Raw genomic sequence first — 24,023 nt, 5'->3', positions numbered from 1 at the left:
GGACATCACAGTCTTAGGTGTTGTAACCATGTGTGTGTAATGACGTGCGCCCTGTCACCTTTGCCAGAAGAAGTAGTCAGTGCCACCCACACTTAAAGGGACAAAACCAGGGCACGAGTACCAGGAGGTGGGGGTCATCAGAGTCATGTGAGATTGCTCCCACATGGTGTTTCTAGTTTGGGACTACTGTACATGGTCGCGTATGAGTGTGATGACATAAGTTTTAATGTTTCTTTAAAAAATTCTTTTTGAGCGAAGGGAAGGGAGAGAGACAGTGAGGGAGGGAAACATCTGTCGGTTGCCGCTCACACGTGTCCCCACTGGGACTGAACCTGCAACCCAGGCATGTGATCTGACTGGGAACTGAGCTACGACCTTTCAGTTTATGGGATAACACTCGACCAACTGAGCTACCCAGCCAAGGCTTGTTTTTTATTTTCGTATTTTTTTTAAAGATTTTATTTATTTATCTTTTAGAGGGGAAGGAGAGAGGGGGAGAAATATCAATGTATGGTTGCCTCTCATGCATCCCCTACTGGGAACTGGCCTGCAACCCAGGCATGTGCCCTGACTGGGAATCGAACCGGCAACCTTTTGGTCTACAGGCTGGCACTCAATCCACTGAGCCACCTCAGCCAGGGCTCATTTTTCTCAGTAAATACCTATGAGTGTAATTGCTGGGTCCTGTAGTTGTATGTCTAGCTTTATAACAAATTGCCTCAGTGCGAAGTTGTGCTAGTTTTTGGTCCCACCTGCAGCGTGTGAGAGTTCCAGTTGCCCTGTGCTCACAATGATGCCTGGCGTCATCTGTCTCCTTAATGGTAGCCGTTCTGGTGAGTGTGGAGTGGTTGGTGGCCTACTGTGGTTTGAGGTTGCATTTCTGTGGTGACTGCAATGGGGAGCATCTTTCCCTACGTGTTATTGGTAAAGGCTGAGGTCCATTTTTTCAACATGTAGATATCAATTCCATCATCGCTTGTGGGACAGATTACCTTTTCTGCGTTGAATTATCTTGCCACCTTTGTCAAATATTTCAGTGGATTAAGTACATAAATCAATATTTGGACTCCATTTTGTTCTATTTGTCTGTACACGTGTCTGTCCTAATGCAAATTAAATCATCTTGAAATGAGATAAAGTCTTCTTACTATATCCATTTTCCAAATTGTTTTAGCTTTAGTCTATTACATCTGTATATAAATCTTAAAATCAGTTTATCAATTCCTGCAAAAAAGCTTTGTGGAATTTTTATTGGGATTCTGTGGAATCTATAGATCAATATGTGGGAGAATTGACATCTTAACAATATTGGATCTTCTAATTCATTATCATGGTAAATGTCTCCATTTAGGCCTTCTTTCAATTTCCTACTAGTGTTTTTTAGTTTCAAGTGTGTAGGTCATGTACACATCCTGTTATATTTCTGTATAAATATTTCATATTTGTGTAGGTTATTGTATTTGTGGATTTTACCTCTTAAGTCTCGTTTTTAATTGTTCAGTACTAGTATATAAAAATACAATTGAATTCTGTATGTTGGCTTTATTTCTGCAGTCTTGTTGAACTCATCATTCTAATAGCTTTTTTGTAGATTCCTTATGATTTCTCTGTAGATAATAGTGTTATCTGCAGATGAAGACAGCTTTACTTCTTGCTTTCAGATTTATATGTCCTTTATTTTTCTTGCAATTTTGTGTAGTCCGGGACTTCTAGTACAACGTTGAAAGGAATGATGAGAGTAGACGGTCCTGCCTTGTTGCTCATCTTGGGGTAAATTCATACTCTTTCACATTTAAATATGATGTTAGCCTTTTTGTAGGTGCCCTCTGTCAAGTGGAGGAAATTCAACTTTTATTTATTTATTTCTGTAAATTTCTCTTTATTTTTTATCCTTACCTGAGAGCATGCGTACTGTTTCTGCAGAGAGGGGAGGGGCGGGGTGGAGAGGGAGAGAAAAAATTGATGGGAGGGAGAAACACTGATGGTTGAGCCCCCAGCCTGTGCATATGCCCTGACTGAGAATCGAACTTGTGATCTCTTGGTCTGTGGGACGATGCTTTACCAACTGAGCCGCACCCGCCAGGGCTCAACTCCTATTTTTAATTTGCTGAGTGTTGTCAGGTTTTCTTTTTGCTTTTTGTTGAGTTGATCTTACTGTTTTCCTCCTCTATTCTGTTAATCTGGTGATTTATGTTGATTGATTTTTCAAATGTTAAACCAATCTTGTGTTTATTGGAAAAGTTCCACTTGGTCATAATGTATTATCCTTTTTATATATTGCTGGATTTGGTTTGTCGATATTTTGTTAAGGATTTTTATATTTATGTTTATGAGGGATATTGATTTATAGTCTTTATTTTAAATTATTTAATTATGTATTTTTTAAAAAGACTTTATTTATTTACTTTTACAGAGAGGGGAAAGGAGGGAGAAAGAGAGTGGGAGAAACATCAATGTGTGGTTGCCTCTCATGTGTCTCCTACTGGGGACCTGGTCTGCAACCCAGGTATGTGCCTTGACTGGGAATCGAACCGGCAATCCTTTGGTTTGTAGGCTGGTGCTCAATTCACTGAACCACACCAGCCAGGGCTAATTATATGTTTTAAAGTAGATACAAGGCTATTAAATTTCTGTTTTCTAATACCAGTTTGATATATTGTGTCTCACAGAATTTGTTCATATTATTTTAGTTGTCAAGTTTGTTTTAAAGGTTTAGTAATAGCCATTTACTAATCTTTTAAATCTGTAGAACTATAGTGATTTCCACTTTTTTAAAAAAAATTTATTTATTTATCTTTTAGAGAGGAAAGGAAGGAGAGGAGAGAAATATCAATGTATGGTTGCCTCTCATGGGTCTCCTGCTGGGAACTGGCTTGCAACCCAGGCATGTGCCCTGACTGGGAATCGAACCGTGATCCTCTAGTTTGCAGGCCCACACTCAATCCACTGAGCTACACCAGGCAGGGCTCCCCTCTTTTGTTTCTAATGTCAGAAATTAGTGTCTTTAAAAAACCACCTCTTGCCCTGGCTGATGTAGCTCAGTGGATTGAGCGCGGGCCTGCGAACCACACGATCGCAGTTCGATTCCCAGTCAGGGCACATGACTGGGTTGCAGGCCAGTTCCCGGCAGGGGACTCATGAGAGGCAACCATACATTGATATTTCTCTCCTTCTCTTCTCTTCTTCCTCTCAAAAGATAAATAAATAAAATCTTTAAAAAAACCCACCTCTTATTTGATTTTTCTCTATTTGTAATTTTTATATTATTTATTTCTTTCCTTCTATTTACTTTGGATTTCTTTTGCTCTTATTTTTCTATCCTGGTCTCTAAAATTAGCACTGAGCCCTGGCTGGTGTGGCTCACTGGATTGAGTGCTGGCCTGAGAACCAAAGGGGTCACGGGTTCAATTCCCAGTCAGTGCACATGCCTGGGTTGCAGGCCAGGTCCCCAATCTCTGTTACATGGATGCTTATCTCCTACTCTTTCTCCCTCCTTTCCCCTTTCTAAAAATAAATACGTAAAATCTTTAAAAATAAATAAATTTGAAAAAAAAAAGTTAGTACAGAAAACAGTAAAGTTTCCTCTAAGTACTGCTTTAGTTGCAATCTGCCATTTAGATATGGTTTTCATTTTCATTTAGTTCAGAATATTTTCTCAGTTCCCCAGTATTTTCTTCTTTGGCCCATAGCTTGTTCAGAAGTCTGTTGTTTAATTACCAAATATTTGGGAGTTTTCCAGGTTTTTTTGTTGTTACTGATTTCTAGTTCAATTCCGTTGTGGTCAGAGATCATACTCTGACTTTTTTTCAATTTTTTCCATTTGGAATTTGTTCTGTGGTCTGTCTCGGTGAGTTTTCCTTATGAACTTGAACATAAAGTATATTCTGCTGTCGTCAGAGTGCTCTGGAAATGTCAGGCTATGTTGGGAGATGGTGTTACCTAACCCTTCCGGATACTTCCTGACTTTTTCACTAAGGAGAGAGGGTCATTAATGTCTCCGACTGTGATTGTGGATTTGTCTATTTATCTTTTTAATTCTTTCTGGTTGACTCCATGTATTTTGAAACTCTGTTACCGTGTGCATACTTCTAAGGGTTATTCTGTCTTCCTGATTGCCTCCTTTGGTTTTGCGATGTCCCTGTTTAGTGTCGGCACTGTCTGTTACTTTGAAGTAGGCTGAGATTAATACTGCCACTCCCGCTGTCTTGCCATTCGTGTTTGCATGGGATGACATTTCCCGTGCTTTGGCTTTTTACCTGTGTGTCTTTTTCTTTAAAGTAGGTTTTTCCCAGACAGCATGCAGCTAGGTCTTGCTCCCCCTCCCCCATCCAATCTGGTAATCTCTGTCTTCTAATTAGAGTGTTTCATTTATGGATGGAGTTAAGTCCGCCATCTTGCAGGGTTTTTTTTTAAGATTTTATTTATATATTTATCTTTAGAGGGGAAGGAAAAGAGAGAAGCATAGAAATATCAATGTATGGTTACCTCTCGTGTGTCCCCTGCTGGGAACTGGCCTGCAACCCAGGCATGTGCCCTGACTGGGAATCGAACCGCGGTTGTTTGGTTTGCAGGCCTGTGCTCAATCCACTGAGCTATCAGCCAGGGCATCTTGCAGTTTTTTAAATTTGATTTGTTCCCTATTTTTGACTTTTGGATGGAATGTTTTTAGGATTTTATTTTATCTCTGCTGTTGGTTTAGCTGTACCTCTACTTTTTTGGTTGTTTTTTGTTTATTAGTGACAGTAATTGCTGTACGGTTTATAATATGTTATTTTGAGTTACCACAGACTATTTTCAAATGACACTCTACCAATAACATGTAAGAACCCAATAACAGTACGCTTCTAGTCCCCCTTCCCCCCACTACACTATTAGCGTTACTGATTTTACTTCCACACACGTCATAAACCTAACAGTACATTGTAAAATTATCTTTTTAAGATAAAAATATATATCTAAAGTATTTTTCATATTTACCAGCATGTTCATAATCTGTGACATCGTTCTTTTGTGTAGACCAATTTTCCATCTGGTATTTTCCGTTCTCCTTCTGCTTTAAGAATTTGTTTTCACATTTTTTGTGGTATAAGTGTACTGTTGACAAATTCTTCCACTTTTTTTTCTTTCTTTTAAAAACATTTATTTATTGTAGAGAGGGCAAGGGAGGGAGAGAGGGAGAGGAACATCAATGTACGTGAGAGACATTGATCAGTTTCTTCTTGCACACCCCGCACTGGGGACCCGGCCTGCAACTCACGCATGTGCCCTGACAGGGACTCGAACTGGTGACCTTTTGTTTCACAGGCTGGTGCCCAACCCACTGAGTCACACCAGTCAGACCTTTTTTTCTTTCTGAAAACATATTAATTTGTATTTATCTTTGAAAGACATTGTCACTGGATATAGAATTCTAAGTTGACATTTTTTTTCCTGTGGGCATTTTAATGATACTATTCCATTGTATTTTTTGGCTTGCATAGTTTCTGATCAGAAGTGTGAAGTAACTTTTAATCTTGATATCTGTAGGTAGTGCTTTTCTTTTTTTCCCTGGCTGTCATAATATTTGTTTCCTGTTTTTCATGGGTTTTTAGCTGTTTGATTATGATGTGCTTTAGCTTTTGTTTGCCCTGCTGGGAGTTTGTCGAACTTCTTGGATCTGTGAATTTGTCATTTTCATCAAACTTGGAAAATGTTCAGTTATTATTATTATTTCTTCCAAAAAATTCTTTTTAGTCTTTTTTTCCTCCACTCTTCTTCACTTTGGTCTGTTGTTGCTGCCACAGCTTCAGATGCACTTAACGTTTTCTAATGCGGTATCTAGTCTGTTGTCCTTCATCAGTGAGATTTTTATTTCAGGTATTATGTTTTTTATCTCTAGAAGTTCCAATTTTTTTTGGTTTGAAAACTTTTTATTTACCTATTAAAAATCGAGCACTCCAATTTATTAAAATAACTTGATCAAAAAGAAAACAGCGCTCTGGTTAAACTGCATTTTCCAGCCTGTGCCCCCCCCCCGGGGACCAGCCTGGCTTCTACTCCAGGTTTCACTGCTGGCCCTCCCAGCTTCTTCCCTCACCAGCAGGGGTGTTCTCTTCCCTCCTGGCCAGCCAGGCCGGACGGCAGAGGGGAGAGGCAGGGGCGGCCTCCACTGTCAGCTCTCCGATGTGAGAAGGGGCAGCACAGTCGTTTAAACTCATCCAGCCTCCCTGCCTCCCTTTGGAAGCCTCCCTTCCAAAGTTGAACAGCCAAATGGAGCAAAGTGAGAAGGCAAGGCTCCTGGCAGGTACAGTGCGTGTTGGCGTGCGCCCGCTTGCTTCTCCAGGATGGGCATTTCTTTGGAAGGCAGTGGATTTTTCTCTGTGTTTCTGTCTTCTTCCGTCTGTCTCACCGAATTTCTGAGGCCCGGCCACGGCAGGTTTGTCGGATGTGGGTGCAGAGGAAGCGGACGCTGTGTGCCTCAGCGAGGAGTCACTGCGCCGGGGCTGCTGCCAAGTGTGTTCTTTCTTCCTGTACCGTACGTGTTTTTCCTTACTGTGACCACGTTTGCTTGTGAGTTCTTTTTGTTTTAAACAAGTGTTTATTTTATTTTATTTTTACCTTCACCCAAGGATATGTTTAGTACTTTTTAGAGAGGAAGGGGTTGGGGGGTAGAGACAGACAGACAGACAGACACATGTCCACCAGTTGCCTCCCGCAGCCCAGGCCGGTGCCCTGATGGGGGGGTCACACCCACAGCCGGCTGAAGCATGGGCCGGCGGCTCTAACCCACACTGTTGACTTCTGGTTCATTTCCATTCTTTCACGTCCTGTTCAAGCTCTAGCCTGTTTTCTCAACTCAGTGAGGCTGCTGTGCTCTGCTGGGACTACCCCCCACCCCCCACCTGAAATGCGCCCCCTGGTAGATGCCAGGTCACCTTAGGGTTCACGTTATTTGTTTACGTCCTGCCAGGAATCACAGTCCTGTGCTGCCCGCTGCCGGGGTCTGCAGACAGTGGTGCCAATCACTTTATTGGGTCCTCTGGTTGCAGCAGGAGGGGAGATCTGGTCCCTGTCACTCCACCACGGAGCAGCAGTCTAGTCTTTGGTGGGTTTGGAGTGGAGCAGTGACACTGTGAATGCTCTCGCCGCATCTCATCCTGAATGGCGGGGACTGGCGTTGTTCCTGTTTTGCCCATGGATGAGAAGCTGAGGCTCCGAGGGGTGGGACAGCGTAGCCATGTCACTTGGTTGTTAATGCCGGAGTCCACGCACTTGCCGCTCTGCCAGTGCTTCTTAAAAAAGTACTTGCTGAATTGAATCATATTCTTCCCAGCAAAGGACATAGGCCAGTCCGGCTTAGGACATTCCTGCAGTTACGCAGTCACTTGGCTGATGCTGTGTGAGTACACCTAGGCCTCGGACCTGGATGTGCTGCTGGTTGCTCCAACCTGAGCTATGTGGACCTGGCGGGCCCTTGCTGTGCAGCAGGGCAGCACGTGGGCACACCTTCTGGCTGGAGACAGAGAGCATTTTTGTTTCTCACACTGAAAGCATTTCTCTCTCTGCCACTGTCTTTTTGTCTGTCCATCCCTTTTTAAAAGCAGGCTCTTTCTTTTGCCCTTTTCCCCTTCCTGCTCTCTGCAGTCTGGCCCCCGAGGACCCCGACTGCGGTTCCCTAGAGCCTGTTTCTTAGCCTGCCCAGTAGATCTCAGCAATAGGCCTCAGCTGGAGTTTTTAAGCCTTAGTATTGTTATTGCTGTTTTTGACATCATAGACCACTCTGTCAAGATTTCCAGGGCCAGGCTGGAATTTCATTTGCAGGGCTTTGTCTCAAGCCAGAAAATAGACGACCACTCAGAGGGGGTCGATGTAGGGGCAGCTGCGTGAGAAGTGCTGGGCTTCGTAAAAGCTGGGCTGGTGAGACTGATGGGCCTGAGTGAGTTGGGGACTCGGCGCTGACAAACAGGTGGCTGCCCAGACCTGGGCCTCCTTTGCAGTGGCACACAGAGGAACTGCGTGGGGCAGGCGGGGTCTGAACTCCCCAACAGCATCAGGAGGCAGGAGGGTCAGGGCTCCCTGATGGGGCCTGTGGGTGGTTTGGGTGGGCAGTTCTTCCTTGGTTTGCCGGATATTTAGCCTCCCAGGCCCCTCTCCTCTAAATGGGGACTCCCTGGTCATTGTGACAACCAGAAACACCGCCACACGTTTCAAATGCCCCTCAGGGGCAATTCTGCCCGGGGCTGAGCACCATCAGGCCACAGCATTGCGTGGAGAGGAGGCTGGGTCTGTTAGGTTGGAGGTGGAATGCCCCAGGGACAGACAAGACTCGGTCGGTTGTTGTCCTCTGCTTGCTTCACTTGGGATTGTGTGTACAGAGTGGTTTCTTTGTGTTTTTAAGACTTTATTTATTTTTAGAGAAGAGAAAGGGGAAGAGGATGAAAGAGGGAGAGAAACATCGGTGTGTGAGAGGAATGTTAGTTGGTTGCTTCTCACACCCCCCAACCAGGGACCTGTCCCACAACCCGGGTGTGTGCCCTGACCGGGAATCAAACTGGCAACGTTTCAGTTTGCAGGCCAGTGCTCAAGCCACTGAGCCACACCAGTCAGGGCTCCTTTGTTGTTTCTTTTTTTAATATTAAAAAAAATAGGCACATGTTTATTAAGCACCAGTGATATTGTACTTGCTAAAGATCAGCCTTCAGTAAAGTGAAGTGCCTGCCTTCAAGGAGCTTAAAATCTCGTGGGGAGAGATAGATAATAAGCTAGTTATTCGGTGAAGAATTTCAGATGGTATTACCAAGGAAATCAGTATAGTGGGTAGTGAGGATGAAGGTTATTTTGGTCATCAAGAAAAATTCCTACAGGACAATGAGTCAGGAAATGGGGGATGGACCATTTTAGATTGCAGACATTTCAACACATGGGAGAGAATGATCTAGAATATAATCAGTATTGGGCAAGCCCCAGCTGGCGAGTCCTCTGTGCATTCACTGAGCAGGGCCGACTGACCTCAGGCAGCACTGTGAGTTTGCTCCTCTCTTAGTGGCCTTGAGATGGAGTTCAAAGGTCTGGCCTTGGTGTGCTGTTCCCCTGAAGGCTCAGGGAAGCCAGACTGAGGAATTTGGAGAGTGTTGCTGTTTGAAGTTCCTTGGTGGGGACATGTACACATATATATGTGTGTGCTTCTTACACCTTCTGACTGTCCTTGGAAGAATATATAAGGAGCTGGCATTGGTGGGGGGGATTGCCCGAGGATGTGCTGATTGATTTTAAAGAGAGGTCAAGGGAGCGAGAGAGAGGGAAACATTGATCGGTTGCCTCCTGTGTGTGCCCTGACCTGGGACTGAACCCGAAACCTATAGGCATGTGCCCTGAGAATGGAACCCACTACCTTTCGGTTTATGGGATGACATTCCAACCAACTGAGCCACACCAGCCAGGGCTAAAGAAATTTTAATATTTAAGTTTATTTTATATTGTTTTTAATAATTAAATTTTTAAAAATAAGCAGAATACACCTACATGGCTCACAATTTAAAAAGTTGCAAAAATGTATATGATGGAAGAGACTCACTTGGTACTGCATACTATTTGAAATTTTTCCTCTGGCAAATATTAGCAATTCAAGAGATAAATTAATTTAAGGTAGGTTCTTTGGTGATCTCTCAGACAGAAAGTTTTGGGTTAAGTCAGAATGAGGCTGAATATTAAAGCCGTTTGCATTAGATTGTTTCATGTGGTCAAAAACATACATTATTATTTGTGGGGCACTATTAAGGTTGTTGCTTAATGAAATATGGTCTAAACAAAACTTGATTATTTTTATTAATTAGAAAGGTTCAGATCTTGCCTTGATTTCCTCCTTAGCAACCATTTCATGAATTTGTTACCAGAATTAAGTGAAGGAAGAGCTGAGTAAATGTTAGCACTTAGTATTTACCACGCGGAGTGAAGGAAGCCTCAGAAAGATGGTCAGCTTTAGTGTGTGGTCCCTTCAGTTGAGCTGGACCGTTGCTGTCCCCTTCACTGCCCCCCCACCCCGGTCCTTCTCCAGGTGTCCCTGGAAGGCCTCGTGTGGGCCTGCTGCTGTCCTTGCCCGGGGGTGCAGTGAAGAGCAAGCACGGTTCTCAAGTTTATAGTCTGGTGAGGTGCCCTGGTGGTCACACCTGTGAAACTGCAGTTCTCAGCCCTCGAAGGAGAGGTCTAGGCTGTCAGTGTAAGTAGGGAGCCCGTCATGGAGGAAGTGACCGAGTTGAGATCTGAAGGACGAGTTAGATTGTGAGAGGGAAAGGAAGGAACAGCATGTGCAAAGGCCCAGTTGATAGGAGGCCAAGGCCAGCGTGTCTGCTGCGGGCAGAGCTGGGGAGTGCAGCCCACGCAGGTGCAGGTGCAGGGCCGTGCAGGCCCGGCCGAGGAGTTTTTCCGTGAGAGAGTTGTTCATTTGAAACGGTAGTCCTGCAGTGCGGAGAATGAGCCGGGAGAGCCAGCCTGGGCGTGGGCGACCTGAGGAGGAAGCTCCTGCAGAGTGGCCCAGGCAGGAGATTTGGAAGCATGGACCGTGCTGTTGGCACTGGCCATGGAGAGAAGTGGGTGGGCTGATTGCGTGGGTATTGAGGAGGGAACGCTGGTGGGACTTGATAGTGTCAGCTCTGGCGATGAGGCAGAAGGGACTGTCAGGCATGGCCTGTGAGCTCTCGTTCAAACATTTCGGTGGGAAGTGGTCCCGTTCCCTCAGTGGGAGAGGATTGTGAATCTGCGTGGACTGAAGTCCCAGAAGGGCAGGCAGGTGGCTGGACGTGAAACTCGGGAGGTCTGGGCTGGAGATCTGGGTGCAGGAGCTTCTGGGGGCCTGTGCCTGGGGAGGGAGGGCGAGCAGGCACATGTTCCCCGAGACTTGCCAGCGAGTTCCGTGCTGGCCGCCCTGTTCCAGGACAGGAAGGGGCTCTTGAGACGGGACTTTGGATGAGGAGATGGAGTCCGTATTCTAGAAGAGTCCTTGCCACTGTGCTGTGTGCCAGCTGTGTGGTGACAATTGGGCATAAGGAAACCTTGGGGACCCTCTGTGTTCTGGACTCTTCCCTTCCCTGCTTTCTGTTCATTTTCCTAGGAGGCCTGGCCATCTGAACTGGCTGGAAGGAGTGTGGAGGAGGGGCTGGCTCCCAAGGCCCACATGTGAGCTGCACTTGTCTGGATATTATCTGTAGATAATTGGAAATTGGCTTGAACATCAGTAACAGTAAACTAGACATAACTCTCAAACTGCTTGTCTTATCCTTTTGGAGATTTGTAAATTTCCTCCACGCCTTTCTGTCACTGTCTGTCTTTGTCTGTCTCTCCCTTTCTCTGAATTTTGGGAAGGGCAGCCAGGCCTTGAAAGCAGATGTGGGGGTGAAGGAGGGATCCAGATGAGAAGGAAGCAGACCAGGTTAGAGCCAGGTGAGGCTCCCAATGTGGCCTGCCTGCCGGTGGGTCTGTTTGTCTGTCTGCCTGTCACTAGCTTGTTTTTCAAAAAAGGATTTAAGCTGGGCTTTCTTTTCCCTGCGGGTCAGTGTCCCCAGGGACCAGTGTAGGAGCCAGGGTAGACAGTTCTTGCTTCTTGGCTGGGGGTAGTTCGTTGCCGGGAGAAAATCCTGAGTGTGAGCAAGTGGGGCCCTCTTGTGGCTGGATCTGGTTCTCCGCTTTAGTGCTGCCTTTCCTGGGCAACACTGGGAGGTGGCAAAAAGGAGGTTTTGCTCTTGCTTCAAGCCTTTCCTCTGGACGTTGCTATTTCCATGGATTTTGTGACGGCCCTCAGCCCCTGCTTGCTGCTCAGCGGCTGGTGTTGGGCGCTGTGAAGCCCAGCCCAGCCTTCCTGAGGGGCTGACAGTGAATTGAACCCAGGCGTCTCTTTGTGTTTACCTGCAGCTTCAGACTCTCCGGGCTTCTTACAGGTAGCCGCCCCCCNGGCTTCTTACAGGTGCCCCCCCCCCCCCCCGCCCCCCCTGCAGTGAGGAAAAAAATGGCGAGAAACATGCAAATGAGCTTTGTGTGTGTTGCTCCAGAGTAGGATGTCTTCGGTTGTTGATGTCCATCGGGTGGCACTGTGATCTTATTTTTGTTTCTGTTTTTCTTCGCAGCCCAGCTCTCCTCCGGGAAGTGAGAATGTGATGCCCCGAGAGCCACTGGTAAGCTCCTAGGTTACATGTGGATCACTTTCTAATTCAAATGCAGTGTAAGTTCCAGGAAACCCACAGTTTTACATCAGTCATGTCCCTTTGAAAGTAGGGGTTGTGTGGAGGCTAACCACATCAGTGACCTCTGCCTTCCAACTTTCTGGCTTCAAGGACCAGAGTGGACCAGTGAGGTCTCTTTGGGAAAGCCCGGGCTCTCCTGGAACTGAACGCCCCACCGTGGGTGGTGATGTACCACTTGGTTTATTGTTGATTAGTATTAATCAGTGAGGTGCCCGAAACCTTCGGGGGCTGAGTTGGGGTGAGATTGCTTGGTCTCACCAAGTTGCTGCTCGGTGGTCTGGAATGGCCATCCTCCTCCCCAAAGGGTGAGAGCACCTCAGGTGGCCTTTGAGGGACAGGTAAGGGAGGGGGCCCTGTTTCACCTGGTCTGTGATTTGGTTTGTGATGGTTGTTTCCAACAGTACCTGTACACTGTTGGTGGGGAGAGGCCTCCTGAGTGCCGCCAGGAGTTTTGCTGACAAAGTGCTCTTGCTCTGGGCGTCTGAGCCGGAGGGCCTGCCTGCCCCATTTGTATCCTATTTTGCATTTCTGGGCCTATGGTCAGTCCTGTTCGCTGGGTAGAGGGACCTGTTCTGTACAAACCAGACGCATTTTGTGGAGGAGGCAGCTTTCAGAGATTTTTCTCTCTTTGAATATTGACAGCAAGCTCAGGATGTGCCACCGAGCTCTTGTTTCCAAGGAGCCTCCCTTGGGCCTGTTTTCTCCCCTCTCTCTCTGGCAGCAGTAGTGGGAGGGGGTGATGTGAGGCCGGGAGCTGGTGTGAACAAGTCTGAAGTCTCGCCTGTTCCAAGGCTCTCGGGGCGGAAGGGGAGGTGGGTGTGTCTGAGCTGCAGTGAGATCAGGGCGTCGGGAGCCCTGCCAGAACTGTCTCAGGAGAGTGCTGCCGTGTCCATGTCACCTGTTGGCACACATGGCTCACTCCCCCACCCCCTGCAGTGGCTTTGGGTCACTCTTGGTTTTGCCTGAGTTCTCCCTGGAGGTGGCGGCGGCATGAAAGCTGGAGGAGACTGCGCTCTGCCAGTCTCACAGACAGGCAGCTCGGGTGTTCCCCATGGGCTGGCCCCAGTGCCCCTTGGGCTGAGGCCGTGGTTGGTTTTGGACTGATGTCCAAACTGAACATGACAGTCCTCTCCAGTCCTTTACGTCCTTGGTCTCCTTTAAATTTTGATCTCCTGATTCAACTGTTGGTCACCAGAAGAGTGGCTGGTCCATTTTGGGGGCATGACTGGACGAACTCCGGAAGTTCTTTCTAGCAGAGCCTCCTCCATGGGCAGCCTTGCCGATGTCTGGTGTTTGGAGCCCTGCAGCCTGTTAGCTCAGCTGCTGTTTCTCTGCGCTGCTCTCTTCCTGCTGCATTTGCTTGTCGGCGGCTGCATTTTTATTTCTTTCTTTTCTGGGAGGCCCTGAGCGGTCTTCAAGCCCTAGTAGCCTGCGATTGTCCAGAGTTCAGACTCATTCTCTCCAGGCCAACTCTACAATTACCTTATATTTAATTAATATTTTTTCCCTCTTTACGTACTTGCTGCATAATTGCTCAGAGGAAAGAAAACACATAGCAGCAATTTATATATATATAAAAAAACAATAATTAAAAAAATCCTGAAATAAACTCCCATCTCATTTGGGCTGATCCTATGAGTTGGGTAATTAGGGCCCTATTAAAAGGTAGACCCCTTTTTTTATTAATTTTTTTATATTAAACTCCCACAGTCTCTCAGTCATGCCCTTATTGCTTTTGGCCAGCCATTCGCAGCAGCCTGATTAAATGAGGGCACCAGCTGAGCTGTATGGTCTTGTGTGAGCTGCTTCTGCCCCTTGGGAATGGTGGTGGGAGGGTGCCAGGCAGAGGAGCCGCCAAGGGGCTAGCAGGGGCTCGTGGGGCAGGTTGTGGGTGCAGGACAAGCCTCTCTGAACTGGCAGCAGGCCTGTGGGAGTCACCGGGTGCTGGAGAAGCAGTGGGTGGTAGGCCCCTCTCCCCACACCCGCAGGAGCCTTGCGGCACTCAGCCCTCGTCACCCTTTCAGAGGGTCTCTCCTGCAGAGTGTGTTGGCTGTTTCCTGATGGGACAGACGATTGAAGAATAAAACTGTAAGCCTTCTTCTCAAGTAATTGATGTATTTTATTTGGGGGAGAAAGGCATTTGTATACCTGAAACAATTAGCAAACAGCACAAGGCTGTATATAATTTTAGCAAACAGTACAAAATCGTATTGCTTGGCTTGGAGCCTGACGCAACCTTTGGTATTCAGAGAAGGAAGAGTGGGGTGAGCAGTATTTAGGGGTGGAGCTCGGAGCCAGGCCTTGAGGAATGGGATATTTCAACGCCGAGGGAACACCCTGCTAGGCTGTTTCTGTTTTTGTGTTTAGCTGAGTGCAAAATTCCTTAATGGGAGCTGCCCGTTCCCTACAGTAAAGGGCTAAGCATGGGATGCTAGAGGCAAAGGCGCTTACTCTCCGTGCCCAGAACTGGACGATCACTTTGGAATGCTTTCTCCCTGTTAAACAACGAATTGCGGCAGAAGAGCCTCTGTGGACGTTGGCAGGAGGCGGGTGTGCTCGGCCTCCTGGGTCCCCATGTGGCTTTACTTGACTGGGAAGGAGGGCCCCATTTTCCTTCCTGTCCTCTCCGGGCCACAAAAACAGCCTCGTGATTTTGTGTGGAGAAGAATGGTCTTGTCGTTTCTAAGTGATGTTGGCATCCATATCCATCCATCCCCTTGTCTTGATTCTACCCAGGTGGTGACGCTGCTGGGTGTTCTCTGCCCCTTCGGTCCGCCTGTCCCTCCCAGAAACCAACCCAGCAGCTCTGACCGTAGTAGTGGGGTCATTGCTCTATAGTGTCGTAATGTTCTCTGGCTGGAGAGCGCTGAACAGACCAGTCGTGATAAATTCTGTAAACTCCCAGTTGAAATTCTGATGGTTAATGATGGAACTCTTTAAAGTTAAAATGGCTGATTGTTTTTCTTCTTTCGACTTTCTTCACTGAACTCTTCCTCCTTGGGCAAAGAGTTTTGACAGCCCCCAGAGTACTGACCTCCAGCCTCTCCCAGACCTGTTCAAGTCCTTCTGTAAATTTCCTGTAGCTCTGGCTGGTGTGGCTCAGTGGACTGAGCACCAGCCTGGGAACCTAAAGGTTGCCAGTTCAATTCCTGATCAGGACACATGCCTAGGTTGTGGACCAGGTCCCCACTTGGGGCCATGTGAGGGGTAACCACACAATGATGTTTCTCTCCTTCTCTTTCTCCCTTCCTTCCCCTCTCTCTAAGAGTCAGTGAATAAAATCTTTTAAAAAAGTTCCCTGTAGACCTGAGTTTTCTTGGCACCTGTGTGGACACACGCTCAGGCTCATGCAGAGGCTTTGGGTTGGGTTTACGCGGCAGGATCAAGTCCCGCCTAGCCTATAGGTCTTTCAGGATGGGTGGACGTCGTCTGCATGAAGTGACTCAGTTCCGGTCTTGCTTGGATACAGGAGAGTCCTTTTAGTCATATGATTTTAGGTTATTTGAAGTAAGCCATAAATAAGTTTCGTTTGCGTATCTGCTTGCCCCTCAGCCCTCCGTGGCACATAGCCCTCACAGGGCGCGGCTGCGCCTGGGTGTCGGCTTCTGCCCTTCGACACCAAGTGCTTTCTGATGGGTGGGTCTTCTGCTATTTGTCTTCCTCTAACTGGGAGGTACGCGGGTTTCCGTTAGTTTGGGTTTGGTTTTTGTTTCTAGCCTTTACCTGCATCCATCCACCAAAAGAAGGCCAAAGTGTGTGAATGGGTCTTTATAAATGATGAAGGTATTTTCTTCTTTATCACCTTCCCTAGGAATAATATTTTTTTGGTACACCCAGTTCCTAAAAATAAGGGTGCCCTATACTTGCAGGCCCAGGCTGTGTGTGGGCAGTTCCGCCCTCTAAGTTCAGAAGTGTCCCGGGTCCTCAGGCTGCTCCGTGCCCAGGGTTCTGCGGCTCACGTTTGATCAATCTCAGGCCTTCCCGGGGAGCTCGCTCACCTTACACCTGGACACCCACGGGCTTTCCGTTCGCTTTTTAATCCAAACGACCTGGTAGTTGAAGGGCCATTAATATCCTGATGAAATCAGGGAGCTAGTCTGTGAGCTTCTCGTGAGGAATGGCTATGGCTGGTTGCCTGTCTTCTCAAGACCTCTCGCACGTTCCTGGCAGGAACCTCCCTGTGTTTGCATCTTTTGTGGTTGGACTCCTTCAGTGAACTTGCTGGCGGCTCACCGCGGCTAGGTGGTCCCCCGTTTCTCCCGCCAGGACGTTTTTGAAGGATGACATTCACACGCTCGCTGCGTTTCTGTGTACACTCGTGCATTATGGATGTGTGTATATATGCCTATGTAGACCATGTAACACATTTATTTTATAAAAGTCAAAGCACTGGTGGGGAAATAAAGTTGATTTTAATATTGTATTCATGAAGTGTTTTACAGGCACAGGGGCAAGGAAGCTAGCCCTTTAGAGATTTCAGGAATTGTCATTTTTTCCCAGGAAAACAACTATGGTCAATGTGAAGTATTAAGCATGATTATTTTGTAGTGGCTGATTTCTGTGGGCTGCAGCAGAGTTAGGTTTGCTCACAGGAGCTGTAGTTCCCACCTGTTTTCCACTCAGGGATGTCTCTCTGGGTGCAGGGTGACAGGGGACGACATTATGGAGATAACCCTAACTCTGCTCTAGCTACTCATTTTTTTTAAAGATTTTATTTATTTATCTTTAGAGGGGAAGGGAAGGAGAGAGGGAGAGAAACATCAATGTATGGTTGCCTTTCCTATGTCCCCTGCTGGGAGTTGGCCTGCAGGGAACTGGCCTGCAACCCAGGCATGTGCCCTGACTGGGAATCGAACCTCCATCCTCTGATTCGCAGGCCCGAGCTCAATCCACTGAGCTACACCAGCCAGGGCTAGCTACTCATTTTTAAAAAGTGAATTCTGTGTGGGCTTTGGTACTTACACTGTTACCAGCAATGCATGCTGGGGGCGCCCCAGCCACAGCGAGAAACTGGGAACCCGGGTACAGTGTGAGCAGCCAGAGGGTGGGGCTCCTGGTATAGCTCCTGGCCAGTGACCCCTCAGGGGCCAGTGATGCTGCTGTGCGCCCTGGGCCGGGCCGGGCCGGGGTGGGGCCGGGGCGGGGCCGGGGTGCCTTTCAGATGGAAAATGTTCACTTTCTCCCTTCTCCACCCCCCTTATCAACAGTGCCAAACCTCTAGGGAAGCAAAGGTTGCCTTTTTAGCACTGACACCCCTTGTTGGGGGGGTGGGGGGGTGCCTGAGATTGCACCTGGCTCTGCCTGGGGGAGGAGGGCTGCTGGGAACTAAACGCTGAGAAGGATGAACTCGAGAAAACCTCCTCTGTCTCTGGGTGGCTTCCCTGTAATCTCCAGGCCACTTACAGATTTTGAAACGACTGCCTCTTCCTACTTGTCCTTCCTATTATGGACTGGGAGGGTTTATTGAATAGACTAGGCGGTGCCTTTCAAGTTCTTTCCCCTTTCAGGTAAATGAAGAGGTTGTTTTTTCAGTTTTCAGGTATCCTTTTACAAATAATTATTAGATGAATTGAAACTCTTAGGAGTAATAATTAGAGAAGTGGAATTTGAAGTAGTTACTCAGCTTTGTTTATGCCTTGGGTCCTGGCTTTCCTGGGAACGCTTGCTGTTTGCAGTGGTCCCTGTAATCAGAGGCCCATCTGTTGGATGACCACACAGCGCCCTCATTTGGGAGAGGTGGGCCCCGAGGAACTGAGCGCTCCAGGGCCTTTCTTCAGAGCCACTGGGTTCTGGGGAGGGGGTCTTTAATCTTGTCACCAGCATGCTCTTTCGGAAGAAGTGGATTTGTCGCCTCTCTTTGCTCCTGGTGATCTGGGCCTAGAGCTCCTCCTGGAGCCCCGCCCCACCACTGCCTAAGAGGGGCTGGATGAAGCTCTTCCTCGGGTGGAGGGGCATTCTGAAAGGCCCTTCTTCTGTTTAAAATCAATTATTAATCTCATTGGAAATAAGTTTCACTTAAAAGTGTCTTTTTATAGATTTTATTTATTTTACTTTTTAGAGAGAGAGGGTGGGAGGGAGAAAGAGAGGGAGAGACACATCAGTGTTTGAGAGAGAAACATTGATCGGTTGCCTCTCACTCTCCCCCAACTGGGGGCCTGGCCTGCAACTCAGGCATGTGCCCTTACTGGGAATCAAACCAATGACCTTCTGGTTTGCAGGCCAGTTCTCAATCCACTGAGCCACACCAGCTAGGGCTTGCGTCTTTTTAATTGTGACCTAAAGAACAGGTGCTCCCTGTGGCAAACTCAGTAAATCCCGATGAGCGCCCAGTTGGAGGACCACTGAATGTCATGTACTTTGGACGACCACATGCTCTGGGATTTGCAGGGTAATTTCACTTTAAAACATTTAAGCCCATTGTCAAACCACGTAGGCCAATTTGGGCTTGAAAATACAGTTTTGTAGTCAATCCCACGCCTGTGCCACAAGAAGCCTCAGGATGATGAAGGATGCCTTTGCCGCCCACCCTCCCGCCTTTCCTCCTGTCTTTTATGGTTTGTAGTTATAGCCCAGATTTATGCTTGCTGCTCCACAGATCTCTCTGCCACCGTTAGCGTGTCCGCACAGTCTAGAGCTGGGCTGGCAGCTGGTGACCCTTGAGGTGAACCTGCCTGGACACTCCCCACACTCACAGCCCCGTGGACTGGGGGTCTGGGGGTGTCACCCTTGTCAAGAAGAAGACACGTGGTCACCTTGGTGATCTTGCCCTAGCAGTGACCCTGGTGGCACAGCTCCCCTGTGGGTGCTGCTTACTGAGTCTGTGGGGTGACGCTCTGGGTCAGTTGTCACCCCTTTCACCCAGCAGTGTCCACCAAGGGGCCTTTTCCTCTCTCTGTGTCCCCTGTGACCCAGACAGGTCACAGCAAGAGGGTCTTTATTAGGACAGGGCCGCTTTTTCAGCCGGGTGGGGAGGAGCTGCTAGTAGAGTCAGGCACCTTAGTTGGTCATTGGTATGAATGGGCTTGTTTTTCCACAGTTCACCAAAAATGGATTTTGATGGAGAGGGAGAAAATTAATGTTTGTTAAACATCTTTTCCCCCTTCCTTTTGCATATCCTTTTGTCTTTTTTATACTTTTGAGAGTCATTTCAAATCTCTTATTCAATGAAGTGGTGACATCAATAAAACATACTTTTAATTTTTTAAAAAAGATTTTATTTTTTTTTTAGAGAGAGGGAAGGGAGGGAGAACAAGAGGGAGAGAAGCATCAGTGTGTGGTTGCCTTTTTGGTGCCCCCTACTGGGGACCTGGCCCACAACCCAGGCACGTGCCCTGACTGGGAATTGAACCAGCCAGTTTTTGGGTCACAGGCCAGTACTCAGTCCACGGAGCCACACCAGCCAGGGCTCAGTGGATACATATTTTTAAGAAAGCATTAAGAGCTTGTGTTAGATACACTTCTCAAAGCAACCGACTAGCTGTTGTGGCACCAGGAACCTGCTTGCTCAGGCCAGGGGAGCCCTGCGTGGGCCGCTCTCTGGCCAGTCATGCCTGGTCTGCGGACCAGGAGGTGGTTAGCTCTTCCCGAACCTGTGTGTGCTGATTGTGCTTGTTAACAGTTTAGGCAGTTGTACCGAATGTGCTGTAAACAGGTAGAACAGAAATGAATGTGAGCAGAGGGATCTGCAAAGACTGGGCTTGGTGAACATAAACGTGAGCCCCTGAAAGGTTGCTGTTTTCTGAGGTGTGAGCAAGATGGCAGTTAAGCTGGGGACCATCATAAAAATCTAGAAGTGTTTGGTCTTTTGATTTGCTTTACTAATTTGTTTCAGATCTTGCTTCGCTGTGGAAATGGTGCAGGGTGTGTCATGGGTGGGGTTCGTTCAAGAGAGACATCTGGGAACTTCGTCTGTGGGCCCACACTCAAAGAAAAGGTCTTGGCTGTACATCAAAAGATTAGCAAATGACTGTTCGTTTAAAGGTTTTAAGTTAATGTAAAATGTTTATGGTATGCAGAGGAGGCTCCATCTTTAATGATTGCCCATTCTAACTGATTTTTCCATTAAGTGGCCAGTTTCGAGCTCTGATCGCAAAGGCCAGGAGGGCCTGTGCTGTGCGACGCCCCGGCCTGGTACCGCTCTCTGTATTTTTGTCATCTGGTTTTGTTTGAGCAAGGTGATGGGAACCCCTCTTCCTCTCAGTTTACAGTGATAAGCAGGCCCGGGCCGGCAGGTTCCTAGGCTGAGGAGGGGCCTGCACTGCCCGGCTCTTCCCGGGACCTCGCGGTGTGCCGGGGAGGAGCTTCAGCCTCGGTGCTGCCTGGTGATCCGGGCTTCCTCTGAAGCTGCTGCCTGCGTGGAGTCCTTTGTACGCGTCTTAGCTGTTGAAAAGACACCTCTTAATTTTTCACAGGTGATGTGGGCCTCCTCATTCTTGGAGGAGGCGTCTGCACCCCTGTACCTCACTAATGACAGGTTACGGTATGGAGGTGAGATAATAGGATCTTTTCATCTTCTGTCTGTAGAGCAAGGTGTGATGTCCCTGGTCGCTTCTAGGGGGCAGCAGCCACTCGTGTTTCGTCTCCTGCTGGCCCGGGGAGTGTTCCACAGCTGAGCTGCTGAGCCGTTTGCTTTTGACTTTCGTTCCTGAAGGGGTGCAGGTCTTCAGGGAGTCCCCTGGGGCCCCATAAAAACCTTCCAGCTGTGGTTTCTGGGCCCCTTGGCTGGACCCTTCATCTGCGTCGCCGTCTGCACCCACAGACCCCCACCGTCCGAGTGGAGGCGGCAGAGTCACTTGCTTTGGAATTAAGAGAATAGAGATGTCTTCCAGGGAGGAAAATCTTTATGTCAGGTCTTGTTGCCATCGATAACCACGGTAACAGAGTTCAGATGTTTTGAGACTTTCCCCTGTGGGTGCGTGTCTTTATCCTGTTGGGAGCACCACTAGCACATGGTTGGTTACCCGTTTTTCCTGTCTGCACTCCCCTCTACCCCACCCCCAGCCCACTCCCAGCCCCAGCCAGGCTTACGGAGCTTTATCTTCGGTTCTCAGTGACTCATTTCATAAGCACATAAGGGGGGGGACTTCAGATTTGTCATTTTTTAGACTTTGGGCTCACAGCTGACACGTGGCCAACTTGTGCCTTGTCGAAGTGGGTGGCCAGGTCCCAGTCCCCTGGAAGCACTGACATTGCTCTGGTCCTGACTCAGGTCTTCTCTCTAGTGGCTGGAGCAAGTGATGAAAAGTAGGGTTGGTTGCCGTTCACCCTGAGAAGCAAATTGGCTGCAACATGTCAGCCCTGTGAGGTTTGTTTGGGATTAGCTAAGAATTCTCAGGCCTGACGCCACTGGGGGGGAACTGGCGACTGATGGGCCCTCTGGGCCTCGCATTCTCTCGAGCGCTTATCTGAGGACCCCAGAGCACTGGGGCAGGGTCGCAGTTTCCCTCTGGCTCCAAGAGTGGCTTTTCTCAAGGTCAAAGGCGTGTCTCTCAGCCCCACCTCTCCATGCTCCCCTCTGTTGTCTTGTTGAGTAATGGCAGCTAATAGATTTGCCAATGAACAGAAGAAGTAACTGGAAATAGTGGCAGATCATTTGACAGTGAAGTGGTTTATAACTTCTGTTTATCAGATGATTACTATCATTATTATTCTTTCTGTTGGAGTTTTGAAGAATTCAGCCTGGTCTCCAGAGCCCCATTTATAAGACATTTTATTTCTTCCTTTGTGATGCCTTAGAAATACCTTTATTTCAGAGAAGTTCAGGTCTGCCTTCCTCCCCGCCCCCCACCCCCCAGCTCCGTCTCCCCTTCCTTCCTGCTCCTCTCCTGGCACCCCAGCGGTTCCGTCAGGTGGGGCATCCTCTACTGCCTGGGCTGCAGGACTCGTACAGCGGGAGGGATGCTGTGGCGTTCGTTTTTGCAGTTCCTGGATTTGGTTTAATGTACAATTGATTTTTTAAATGTATTTAATCATTTTTTTCTTACCTCATAAGGATTAACCTGCACAAACCTCATTTTATCCTAAGTGTGGCTTTGGGAGGAAGGGAGAATAAAATTGAGTTTCTCTAGCTTATTTTATTCTTTCACTTTTTATTTTCCGAATGGCTTTTCCTGCCGAAGCAGCTCTGTAAAATACAATGTATTTTAGTGGCCATTACTTACTCATTACCAACTGGTCTCTCCTGCTTCCCTTTGTCTGTAAACTAAGTACAGGGGCCTGAGGATAATTGGTAGCTCTCACAGACTTGCCAGCTATAGATCAACAGGGAAGCAGCCCGCGGATGGTTTGTGGTTGGCACTGGCTGCCCACCTGGCAAGTGCGAGTTACTCGGTGTCTGTCACCAGCTTGGGTCCTTTCCTATTTTGTGCCTTGGTGTCGCTAATTGAGCCCCACTGATTCACAAACCCCAACCTTATTTTATCTTTAGTGTGGTTCTCACGGCCCCAGCGCCCGTCCCTCCCTAGTTCTGCCTCTGCACGGCGTCCATTGAGCATTGGCGTGCGGAGGTCCTGTTTTGGTTTTTCCTGCGGGTGGCAGGCTCCAGGCACAAGGTCGTCTTGCACCCAGGGGTTTTCTGTGCAGTTTTGTCTGCTGCGGCCAAGTGAAGGCAAGTCTCTGTGGGTGTCAGTTTTGCCTCTTTTTGAGCATTTATCTGATTTGTGTTCCAGCTTATCTCCTTTGCCCTGGCTTGGGGGGTGGGGGGAGGTGGGGTGGAAAGTCGCACCCCTCTGTTGGGCTGCCAGACTCTTGTGTAAGGCTGTTAGGTGCTGAAGGAGCAAAGCGGTTCCTATGTTGTGTGGTCATATTTCCAAGCAGAGTACAGTTTTTGTTTGTTTGTTTCCTAGGTATTTGGCACCTGGGCACTTGGTTAAAGCCTCTGTGGAATGGGCACGCGTCCTTATTGCTCAGCTCCTGGCAGGAAGTGGGCCCTCAGTACATATTTGTAGACCGTGTGTGTGTGTCTGTCTGTCTGTCCGTGTCCTCACTCATGTAGACGGTGGTGATGAGCCAAGGGGCTGGAGCGCACAGTTGTTGCCCAGCTGCCCCCTGGGAACTCAGGCTGCCACGTCCCCACTGCCGTGCCCCTTCTCTGGGTGTGTAGTGTATCTCCGGCATGGAGGCCACACAAAGCGGACACATTATGAAAGGGAACATCAGAGGAAACATTACAGCGGAGACCTTTATAGCCTTTCCGTTATTATGGTTTCAATCTTGACAGTCTTTGTGTGCACTGACACAGGGACCAGCAAGACCGTGCTCATTCCCAGCTTCTGTCCCCTCTCCACATCCTGTTGCGCAGCTGTGCCCGGCGATGGTAAGCGTGAGGTAGCAGAGCGGCTGCGCACTTTGTCTAGAAACAGCCCCTTTTGACTCAGAAGTTGGAAACTAGATGACTCACCGTTCTATTTGTTTTATTGCAACTGTCATTTCATAAAGTGCCCTGAGAGCTTTGAACTGTAAATGCCAAAGTGGGGTTTTCGTCTTTCTTTTCTATTTTACCTTTTCTTTCATGTTTCTCTTTGCTCCTTCCCTTTTGTAATTATTTTCGCTTTTATTAGTCTTTCTCTTTCCCTTCCTGCCTGTGCCTCCACACCCCACTTTGGGTGGCTGTCATAACGTCTGTAGTCAAAGCAGTCCCTGCGGACACCATGGTACGTTCTTCCCAGCGGCACCGCTGTCTGACCGAGCGTGCGCGCCCCAGCGTGGTGTGTGGGTGGGAGCGGCATGCTCCACAGCATTTAGGGAGTGTCCATGGCTTCAGCTCTGGCAGGAAGTGCATGTGGGGTCATCAGTGTCTCGCCCCTTGTGCTG

General features: G+C 48.1%; 1 protein-coding gene across 2 annotated transcripts in view; it reads left to right on the top strand.

Annotated features, from left to right (window-relative positions):
• Positions 1–24,023, top strand: part of PEX14 (peroxisomal biogenesis factor 14) — a 133,312-nt gene that overhangs the window by 6,235 nt on the left and 103,054 nt on the right. Inside the window, exons 1-2 of one of the 2 annotated variants that reach the window (XM_037045256.1) lie at positions 7,131–7,378; positions 12,096–12,143. In XM_037045256.1, the coding sequence (XP_036901151.1) occupies positions 12,126–12,143 (18 nt within the window). In that variant the 5' untranslated portion in view covers positions 7,131–7,378; positions 12,096–12,125. Of the gene's footprint in view, positions 1–7,130; positions 7,379–12,095; positions 12,144–24,023 lie in introns of those variants that run through there. The other variant, XM_037045255.1, reaches the window with a different exon arrangement.

This window comes from Sturnira hondurensis, unplaced genomic scaffold, assembly GCF_014824575.4.
Source record: "Sturnira hondurensis isolate 20B ecotype Veracruz unplaced genomic scaffold, ASM1482457v3 Scaffold0004257, whole genome shotgun sequence".
NCBI lineage: Eukaryota > Metazoa > Chordata > Mammalia > Chiroptera > Phyllostomidae > Sturnira > Sturnira hondurensis.
This window is presented reverse-complemented; position numbering and strand designations above follow the sequence as displayed.